Source organism: Drosophila navojoa, chromosome 3 (genome assembly GCF_054131105.1).
Source record: "Drosophila navojoa isolate 15081-1374.11 chromosome 3, UAZ_NAV_1.0, whole genome shotgun sequence".
NCBI classification, from domain to species: Eukaryota; Metazoa; Arthropoda; class Insecta; order Diptera; family Drosophilidae; genus Drosophila; species Drosophila navojoa.
Genome location: NC_142891.1, coordinates 27,829,701 through 27,840,410, shown reverse-complemented (window position 1 = coordinate 27,840,410; position 10,710 = coordinate 27,829,701). Strand labels below are relative to the sequence as shown.

The following is a 10,710-nucleotide window of genomic DNA, read 5'->3' as shown; positions in this document are numbered from 1 at the left end:
AAACTCGATTAAGTCATCGATAGTATAATGTGCGATAGTAGTATATTTTTACCAACATCTCCTCCTACGGGCACACTGTTTCTGTGTTACTTCAGTTGTAAATATTAAAATGAATCCGCTAACAAATATGCGAAATGTACTCAAATTAAGCGAGCAGGAGCTTAAAAACCCTAGTGGCAAGAGCTGGCATGACATGTACCGGGACTCCGCTTGGATATTTATCGCTGGGTTTCCATACACCCTTTCAGAGGGCGACATCATCTGCGTGTTCTCCCAATATGGGGAAGTTGTGAACATAAATTTGGTTCGCGACAGCAAAACGGGAAAATCAAAAGGATTCTGTTTCTTGTGCTACGAGGATCAACGCTCCACAGTGCTCGCCGTGGATAATCTGAATGGCATCAAAATTATCGATCGCACGCTGCGAGTTGATCATGTGGCAGACTATAAACCACCCAAAGATAATGAGAAACTAGACGAAGAAACGCTGCGACTTTATATGGAAGGATGCGCGCCGAAGCCTGTGATTAAGCCTAATCCTGCAGCCAGAGAGCCACAGCCTGAGTTAAAGTTATCTGAGGCTATAAAGCAGGAGAAGCAGAAACGCAACAAGAGTTCCAAGGAGAAAAAGCATAAAAAGCGCAGGAAAAGTTCCGAATAGATTTAGAATGTAGGACATATAGTAGCGGCCAAAATAGGTAATGCCTTAAAGAGAATATATGTTCACATTTTTTATATTTATAAATTAGTCATCCATAAAGTCAGATTAATAGATTCTATAGATTATAAAACTCAAGTCTAGGCTTAAAGATACTTTTAGTGCAGATTATATTGGAATAAAGGAAACTTAACTTAACTCCTAGCGCACGCTTATGTTCTTCAGATCGCTTTATGGACATCAGTTCCAAAAACCCATAGGTGAATGAATACTCAAATATATCACCAAGCCAACGAGAACAGCATATTTTTTAAGAAATGATTAGCGACTTGAATGGAATGACGTCGTGACTCCATATTGGAGACGACTGATGTTGCTATCATCGTTGAGGATAAAATTCCTGACTAAATTTGCTTCTTTTGATTTGTTTGTCCTTGTGGATAAGAGAACACAATTTGCCCCCACATGGAAACATTCCACAAGAAGCGTGTATCGAGCATGCGATTAATCGACAATTGACAAACTTCAGTTGATGGGTGTGCAAACGTCTAAAACTACCGTTAGCCGCAGAGATTTGTATATTTAAAGCAGATGGGCAATGTTTTGTCAAGCCTCGCAAGCACGACTCAAAGGAAGCAGCGTTGAGGAATATACAGAAACTCGACATAGCACATATTAATTGAATATATATGTATATGTATATTTGCTTTGAAGAGCTCATCTAAATTGATTGAAATACATCCATTCGAATATTTTTAAAAAGTTTCACTTTTAAAAGAAATCTTATTATATCTTATCTTATTTATAAAGATGGTGCTCAATCGCTTTCCGCGTCCTATTCGCTTGCGGTCTCATAGTAGGCATCCGCTTCATCGGCATCCGAGTCTTCCGAGGAGGATGCAAGCCCTTCGGCCTCCCGCAGGATTCTACGTTTATAGCGCTCGTAGGCGCTCCCACGCTCTGCATTAAAGAAGTCGACGTCATCCACGAAGCTCGCTGATTCCGTGTCTATGGTATGAACATAGGGATCATAATACTCATTGTGGTCCTCCGCATCGCTCGAGCCACTGGCGAATTCATCATCATCATCATCTGCAAGTGAAAAAGTTTAGGTTAACTTTATGGGGAAACATATTTAGTTTGGCATATGATCTTTACCGAACATAAACCGATTCATTTGTTGGCACAGCTCTTCGTCGGAGCCCATTGCGCCGGCATCATCATCATCCGGATAGTCGTTCGTATAGTAGTTCTCCTGGTTCGAGTCCTCCGAGTCGTAGTCCTCATCATCGTTGTAGCAATCCTCGTAGAAAACCTCGTTAACGGGCCGAAGACTGAAAAGGAAAAGGAGAGCGTTCCATTGTGATTTAAATATTGACTGAATGATTGACTGATGGCTTTAACGGAAATAAAATCAGGGATTAACTGAATAACACCAATTCAATTATTCAATTATTTAATTTAACTGAATCACAGCAATTCTATTATTCAGTTAATTTTAATTATTCAGTTAAGTTAAATTAGTCAGTTTTAGTTGAAATTAACTAAATGATATCGATTAAATTAGCTAGTTAGCTCTAACTCGAAAACTAAACAAATTTTAATTAACTGAGTAATTTGAATTGTATTATTCGGTTAATTTTCATTCAGTCAATTAAGATACTTAGGATACTGATACTAGTGGATTGAAAGATAAAACTTTTCAAATGAATTTTGTCATATATACATTTATTAAGAGTAGCATTCGTGCCTAGCTTATTCTATAGAGTCAAATGATTAGACATTTATATTAATAATTGGATTATTATACAGATGATTGTATTCAGATGAATTCATTAATGATTAATGGTTACAGGACTGCCCCTTTCATATTTTGATATTTGATGGACTGACTGTGATGATTTGATTGATGAGAGATGATGGGGGACTAAGATTATTTGAATAATGAATCAATTGATTGTTTCATTTGAGTTGATGATGGCGGGTTAATTAAATGGTGAACTAAGTGATTGACGCATAAAACGACTGACTGATGAATAAACCCACAAATCGTACGATTGACTGATTGACTTATTAGTAGCTAGCCGAATATACGACGATCGACACACAACGGATAGTATAAGATCTAGAGGAATACTGGAGAATAACTGAAGGAGAGAGCTACCCTCAATAGGGCAAAAGGGAAAATATCATACAGTAAAATTGGAATCTATTGTAGTCCATTAGACACTTGAAAGTATTTCCATCGACAGAACCTCGAAATAATTAAGACTGCAAAGCTTATTCAGATTAATGAGCCCTTGAAAAGCTGTCAAAAGCTTGTATTGAAGAAAAACACGTGTGCCGCACAAAGCCGGGCAACGACTGCTATAAATTGGCATTAACATATATATTTTATTTGATTTTCGCGCTAAACTAAAACTAAGCACTTAATTAGACTTTAGCACACGATTTGTGGAATGACTTACATTGAAACCTAATAAGAAACTTAAAAACAGGCAACTGGCAACAAATTGGGACTGAATGAACAAAATATACACAAAGTATATGTATGTGTATGTGTGTTTGTGTTTGTGAGGTGCAAAAAGCAAAAGAAAGAAACTAAAAGCTAATTAAGTTGATATTGTTGCTTTTCTGAAGGAAGAGCTGCATGCCGTGCGACGTTTAGATTGATTGATTTTGATTGCGTTTGTGTGGGTGCGAAGTGGGGGCGTTTGGACTGCTGGGCGTGGCACATCGATCCGGTGCATCAGCAGTGATGGTCTTGGTGCTGTTGCTGTTGCTGTGTTACCAGTAGCAGTTGTTGTAGTAATTAAACGGATAATACAACCTTATATAGAGAATCAGACGAATTAACAATAACAAATAAATTATTGAAAGATTTACAATCTGATTTCGGATGATTACAAGTAAACAAGGGACAAGGTAGGACAACATTAAGGTATAGATATATCTATTTATATGCATGTGTGCGTATGCGTGTGTGTGGGTGTGTGTATATATTGTTATAGATAGATTCAATTGATTGACGACTAGCCAAAAGATAATGTGGTTTGTGTGGTTTACATAAAGAAATTTGTAAGTTGCAACAATTGTTGTTCTTCATTTGTGTTTAGGACGAACCTTAAGTAGTTGTCATCGAACATATCAACATATTGAGCCTGTAGCTCATTCTCCGGCACATATAAATCGTACACATAGCCCACATCCGAGTCAACGGGCTGCTGGTCCAGCAGAGGAAGATGCGGTTCCTGTTCCCTCTGCTGGGACTCGATATCCACAATTGTTATCTGCCTGCTGTCAGTCTTGCTTTGAACCTGGTTGCTGTTGCTGCAACCGGCTGCTGTTCCTCCATTCTCCTCCTCCTGCTCCTCCTCTACGTCGTTCAAAGTAGTGCGCAGGCAATTGACCACTCGATATCGTCGCTCCCTGGTCAATTGCTGTTGCTCCTGCCGCTGTTTATCTCGACGCAGCGTGCTGGCTTTGGCTGGATCACTAGTCTGACTCACTAGCTCCTTGGCAATGGTTTTGTTCATACGAGCTGCAGCAAATTGCCTGGTGGCGCAGTCGTCCTAAAACAAAGAGATTTCAATGATCTATGCCTGGTCCAGCTCTCACGCCTGTTGTGCACATGCTCTGCCCACCCGCTCACCTGCCTTTCCAGCGTGCCGGCAAACTTTAAAAGTACTTGATTTTGTGCCTCTTTGTTTTCGGCAATTGGCTCCGCCGACGCAGCGGGCGCGTGCTCATCATTGAGCAGACGACGCCGTTTGCCATTTAATAGGAATGCCGAATGAGGCTCTTCGTCAATGCGGCGCTTAATGCGCACCACAGCGGGCATATTCAATGATTCGAATTGTTTACTTTCTCGAAATTTTTAAACAAATATATATTTATGACGCTTGCGACACAACTAAAAATGTGCTGATAAAATCGGGGTCGTAAATAGCAAGCACTAAAATACTGAAAGTTGAAATGTTCAAAATACCACACTGAGAGTATTAACACTGAACAAACAGTGGTATTAAATAGTTTTGGTATTTAAATGCTAAAAACATATCGATAAGTTCCTGTTACACAATTTGAATCTCAAAGAGAAAATTTGTGTAGAAAAAAAAAAAACAATTATAAAATATGACCAATAACTAAATCATATGCGTTATTGGCCATGTATACATATCGTAAAACTATAAAAAAGAGATTCATTTAATATAAAAAAATTTTTTTTTGGGAGCTACTTAAATTGGTAATAAGGTCTTATCGAGCGTATATATATTTCTAACTTTATGATGCAGTTAATAAAATTTAAAATATTCGAAAACTTAGATGAAAAAACAAGTAAGAAGGCTCTAATGTGGCTGCTCGACTAGGAGATACCCTGAGCCCTCCAATCAGATATTCTAATCATTCTGTACTTCTTTTATGCACATATTCATTCATACACATGCATCTGCACGCACGTATAAAAACGCGCTCTGCTAACTGCGCAGTAACAGCAGTAAGCAGCGACTGCGCTTGGGCTGCGCTTGGGCTGCGCTGCAGTGTTGGCAATATTATGAGAATTAATTTTTTGATTAATCCATTTTATAATGAAATTTCTAGAACACAATCATAATGTTCAAATGTATGATCGTTCCAAAGCACAAGTCTCTAGTATTTGAAATGCGTTTTTTACAAATTAGGGGCGAAGGGGGCGTATCCAAAATCTGTAAATTACAAAATGTTTGTATTAATCATATGTATATACACAGTAAATCTGAAGTTTCCAGGTCTAATAGTGTTCAAATGAGGCTGAAATACAAAATCAATTATTCGATTATTCTCGATAAAAAAGTTGTACGATTCTTTATCGAACAAATGAAGCAAACTCGTACTGCGTATGGTATGCATGAGTATGCACACAAAATTTCAGCTCTCTAGATTTTGTATCTTCTGAGATCGACGCACTCATACAGACGGACGGACGGACAGACGGACGGGGCTTTATCGACTCAGCTTGTCGTCCTGATCAAGAATAAATATACTTTATGGGGTCTGCGATGATTCCTTCTGCCCGTTACATACTTTTACACAAAACCATTATACCCTGATTTCCCATTTTCAATGGGTTCAGGGTATAAAAATGACGAAATATTCGATGATCTTTCAACGTTTAAACTATATTTGCTAAAAATAAAAGTACTTGTTTAAAAATTTTTAAAAACATTTTTAATATGATTAACGCCACAAAATGAAATCAAATTGTTGCTGTAAGCCGGAACATCTTAGTTTAGTGAGCAACGGTTAACTTCGACTGTTAGTTAACAGAGGCACGCTCTCTCGCTAACATTGTGCTCCCAAAAAGTATGCAAGGCATACAACGAAAAAGGGAATGTGAATTAGTCGGTTTGTGTACGCGCCGGGGTTCAGTTGTGTTTATGTTTCGGGTGTGAGCGTTGGCATATTGCAAAATTTACCGTTAGCATTTACGTGCGCCGGCAGGAGCAACAGCAAGCAAATATTTGAATGTGCCAAAGCTGTTAGTATCGCTGGGTCTCTCGCTATCTCTCTGTCCCTCTCTCTCAAGTGCCATAAATTAAATTGTGCTTAAAAAAATTTTAAAGCCCGCCAGCATCACCCTGTGAGTGAATTGGCTTCCTGCATTTGTGTATGTGCTTGTGCCTGTTCGTGTATGTGTTTGTCGCTTTTCACATTGTCTCGCATTCGCGCGCGCAATTTGGCTGCCGGTGTATTGTGTTAATCTGAGTGTGTGTGTGTGTGTATCTGTGTATGTGCTGCAATTTGCACCCAAATGATTTACCGTTTGATTGCTATCAACGCTTGCCGCAATTATGTTTTAATTGTCGTTAAATGGTTTACACACAACGGGATTAGCTGCAGCCCTTTGCGACAGGTGAGTGTCAACTCCCCACCCCTTTAGCTGTTACTCACCTGGGCAGCATCTCAAAAGTAAATTGAATTCGAACTAATCCCGCATGCACAACGGCCCACAGACTATAAAAATATTTACGAGCAAATATGCTCTACAAGGGAGATGCCACGCCGTAAAAAAAACATATGTTTGGGCACACTTTTTTTGGTATACCCTGTAGGTATGCGAAAAATCCCGTTCGTTGTCCTCTTTTAGTCAGCATTAAATATTATAAAAAAGATGTTTGTATACCCAGTAAATATATTTATATCCTGTAGGAATGAGGGGTGGAATGGGGTGTATATATATGAGAAATTTAATTTCAATAATTTTATAGTGTTTATGATTTTGATCAGAGCTTTCAAATAAATCGAGCTTAATACCCTTTAGAATCGGGTTTTAACGGCGCTCAAGCGACCGTTATACCCGGAAGACGCTATAACCATATAAGGTTGGTCATAAAAGTTTGTTTGGGAGCCCGAATTTTTGTACAATTTAACCGTACTACGCTATTAGCGGAGTATTTTTAACCGGATTCTACTGTATAGTAAATATGAAACTTGATGAGTGCTAAGATTTTTTGATATACTCGCAGGGTTTTTACTACAGGGCATCTGCTCGTCGGGCACCTTCCCAGTAGTGCACTCTTCCTTGGCTTATGATCAGTGGCGGGGCATCTAAAAATTTGCCAGCGCATGAATCATTGCGCCTGCCCCCAATGCGTAATATGAGACGCGTCTGTAAAGCTTACAAGTGAGTGCGTGTGTGCGCGTGTGTGTGTGTGTGTGTGTGCGTGCGTGGAGGATTTGAACTGGATGCGCTTGGCATAATAATGAAATAATAATGTCGCCTTTTGTTGTGAGGTGTCTCTCAGCCGTTGTGGCAATAAATTAATGGGCCTGCCACATAAAAAGCGCCCCATACGCGCAGGTCCTTTTTGCGGCCGTTTGTTTGATTACAGCCTCTCACATGACTTTCGCGCACCAGTTATGACTGGGGCAGATGGAAGTTGTTGCAACGACGTCAGCTGTTTTCACAGCAGCAGCCGCTAAGCTCGAAAGATTAACATAAATATTCTGGTTCACGCTGTTGTCTCATGATGGGCACAGAAGCTGCTGATAAAATGCTAATCACACAAACAATGTTGCTGCGGCAACAACAACTAAAGCAGCGGCAGCAGCAGCTTCTACAAGGATATGCCACACGCAACCGCTGTGTCCCTAACATTTTTTTCTTTATTTTGGTGGTAGCAAAAAAAATCATCTTGAGAAACTTTTGCGCTTTCCACTTAGACAAGTTGGGTTTCTTTTTTAGCATGAGAAGTTGCCCTATGAAGCAATCAACACTTTGTCACACAGCTTGTTATGTTATTTCAAGCTGTTAAGTAGAATGTTAAGCAACAACATGGTAAATTTGATTACAAAGTTAGTTCATTTCTACATACATACATACATGGTTTGAGCTCACTGCAACTCGAGCCATCTGGCTATTCTCAAAAATTCTTAAATATGAAATTTATTAATACCTACATCAAATCAAAGTGTTTTTTAAATGTTTGCTCGAAATGTATTTTATTAAAAGTTGAATTTCACCAAATCTTTTTACCGTTTTAGCTACGATTTCTTTAATGGTTCCAATAATTAAAAAAAAACTTCTTACGAACGAGGTTTAAGTTTCGCTTATAGAGTATCTAAATGACGGCATCGCTCACTACCTTTCTATAGTAATTCTTTCGTTCTGCAGCTATACTTTGAAACATTTTTGATTAGCTCAAAGTTTAAGGGTGCGTGTGTGTGTGTGTGCAAAGGGGCTGGAGCTGGCGCTGAGGCTGAGGCTAAGGCTGGGGATGCTTTAATTTTTGTTTAAACTTGACAGAAACACCTCAGGCCTTCTACCCGGGTCGAGTGTCTCTTTGTGGCTTTGACAGCCTTTGTTTTTGTGACGGGGGCGTTTGGCTACTTAACCGATAGGTTTTTGGCAGCAGCATCATATATCCTTGTTAATTTGTCTAAGGGTAGCTGCTTGTTTGCTTCAACTTGTACCTGCTTTGTGCCCTCTCATGTTCATAAATCATTATAATGCATTTTGTTCGAGACAAGTTGTCGCTCGGTCAGTTTATTGTGTGTTGGTCAGCTCAATAACTAATTCATCAACCTCATAGTCATCTTTATCATCGTCGTTATGAGTTTGAGTAATGACAGAGAACAAGAGTCATGACCTGAACAATGGAGGGGAGACTAAAGGGATATCCTTATGTATTATGGCTAGTCACAAAATTCATATTATTTAAATGATTATATTGTTTTCCAATTATTAAGATATATTTAATATGATTATTTTATTTATTTCACTCATTTTAAAATTAACCTTTTATACTCAAGTATTAGATCACTAGTTAGTAAGTTAAAGGTAATGATGATTGAGTCCTTAAATAGTCTTTTGACTACTTTGGTGGTTAAGTACCTGGCACAATTTTCCCACTTTATGTATTTGGTGCCCAGTCTGATTTAAAAATATCTGACATAAATATCCTTGCGTTCTTAAGTAAAGTAAAGAGATTTGGTCTTCTCTGGGAGCATTTAAGTGCTTCCTTTCACATACATACATATCTGCAACACGTTGGCCAGATATTCTAGGTTATTATTATTATTATTATTACTTTCTGACAGTCTTTGTTTTTCATTTTAATTTTCGCAGTAAATGCTGCTGGATGATAAACTTTTTGGGAAGGATCTTGACTATTTTTGCGTGACACGTGCATACATTATTAGCATATGATTTGTTATCGCTGGAGTATTAAAAGGTAGTTTAATTATTTAAAGCTAACATAAACATATGTTATTTGTATACATATTAAATTTAATTATATTAGTTTTCTTATTCCATACCCTATTTCGGTCTGCTCATTAAATTTTGCTGTATTGGCTGAGAATGAAATAAATTCGTTGCTCAAACATATCATATCACTATGTTCCTTTTGTTTATAAATGAGTAATTTCTCTAAGAGTAAAATCTCCAGATTTATCTCTGTTTTACTAGCGATTCAAGACCAATAGCTAATATCTGAACATATCGACCTGCTGTCTATTTGTGTTCCAAATCTCCTAACTCCAAATATTAGCAGGAGACAGGCGACCCATTAATCACCTCACCATTAAATATTGACATCTTAACAATCTGAACGTTCTTATCTTAAAGTTTAAAGTGCTCCACACTTAACTACTCTTAAGTCCTCAATTGGGCTCATATTTTATTTAAGCGAAAGTGTAAAACGAGAGAAAATAAGACACAGACAGCGAGAATCGAGCTGTGCGGAGTTGAGTTGAGTTGAGTTCAGCAAAGCGTTTTGCTGCAATGGATTTATGCGTCTTTTGATAACTAATTCCCTTTGGGCGACTGTCAACAAGGAGATAAACTGCTAGGCAACTGCCAGAAGTCCAGTCGGAGGCACATGTGAAGAAAAGGAAAAGTTTCTTTTTTAAGGAAGCGACTTAAAGCTGAAGTGCCAGCAGTTGCTCAATAAATGGGAATGACTGGCAGAATGACAGACTGACTGTCAAATAGCTTGACTAAATGCTCGACTGTCAGTGAGGCTGACACTCATATTAATTCGCTGTTAAATAGCAACCCTAACGGCATTTGTCGAGGGTTAACGCCTAGCCAAATGTGCAGAAAAAATGGCCGAAAACAATTTGAGGCAATCAGCTGCAGAGTACGTGACACGAGCTACCCAAGCAACTGGCCAACTATTGATAAGAGAGCCAAGCCAGACTCCAGGAAAAACTTGCAGAAGAACTTGAGCAAAATGTTGTGCAAATGCAAACAGCTGCTGCTGCCCTTTGGGTCCATGTCAATGACCTCTCGGCAAGCACGTGAGCCAAGTGTAGCGGCAAATGAGCTAATTTACTCGAATTCCAGCTCCTTGGCGACGGACACATACACGTGTCGAGCAAAAAGTCAAGAAATTCAATTGTGAACATAAATCATGCCACACGGCAGATGCACACGCAATCAGCTGTTCTTGTCACCGAACCACTGCCAAATCGCAGTGCCAGTTGAAAGGGAAATGGCACGGGATGCCATCGTGGAGCATGTCAATCAAGCCACAAGAGCAAGTGCCTGCCGGGAGCCAAGGGTTGAG

General features: G+C 38.9%; 3 protein-coding genes across 6 annotated transcripts in view; 2 read left to right on the top strand and 1 right to left on the bottom strand.

Annotated features, from left to right (window-relative positions):
* The first annotated feature begins 33 nt into the window (after nucleotides 1-33).
* Nucleotides 34-856, top strand: LOC108658222 (RNA-binding motif protein, X-linked 2). The gene has a single exon (XM_018110876.3). It carries the CDS (start codon nucleotides 110-112, stop codon nucleotides 659-661), a length of 552 nt encoding a protein of 183 aa, XP_017966365.1. The 5' UTR covers nucleotides 34-109; the 3' UTR covers nucleotides 662-856.
* A 496-nt stretch (nucleotides 857-1,352) lies between these two features.
* On the bottom strand, nucleotides 1,353-4,629 carry fs(2)ltoPP43 (female sterile (2) ltoPP43). 3 transcript variants are annotated; one of them, XM_030389142.2, is made up of 4 exons: nucleotides 4,311-4,629; nucleotides 3,782-4,230; nucleotides 1,817-1,992; nucleotides 1,353-1,750 (listed from the first exon to the last, which is right to left on the bottom strand). In XM_030389142.2, exons 1-4 carry the CDS (start codon nucleotides 4,497-4,499, stop codon nucleotides 1,494-1,496), a joined length of 1,071 nt encoding a protein of 356 aa, XP_030245002.1. In that variant the 5' UTR covers nucleotides 4,500-4,629; the 3' UTR covers nucleotides 1,353-1,493. The 3 variants fall into 3 exon arrangements, with proteins under 3 accessions (XP_030245002.1, XP_017966263.1, XP_089113111.1); XM_018110774.3 differs by lacking the exons at nucleotides 1,353-1,750; nucleotides 1,817-1,992 and adding an exon at nucleotides 3,029-3,488; XM_089256985.1 differs by lacking the exons at nucleotides 1,353-1,750; nucleotides 1,817-1,992 and having other exon boundaries at nucleotides 3,029-4,230.
* Nucleotides 4,630-6,039: 1,410 nt separating this feature from the next.
* sick (sickie) overlaps nucleotides 6,040-10,710 on the top strand; it is a 274,376-nt gene continuing 269,705 nt past the window's right edge. For both annotated transcript variants that reach the window (XM_089258234.1, XM_089258232.1), the window contains exon 1: nucleotides 6,040-6,551. The gene's annotated coding sequence lies outside the window, so the exon portion shown is untranslated. The remainder of the gene's footprint in view (nucleotides 6,552-10,710) is intronic.

Coding starts and splice junctions, on each gene's coding strand:
- LOC108658222 (XM_018110876.3), top strand. CDS start 110: ATGAATCCGCTAACAAATATGCGAAATGTACTCAAATTAAGCGAGCAG.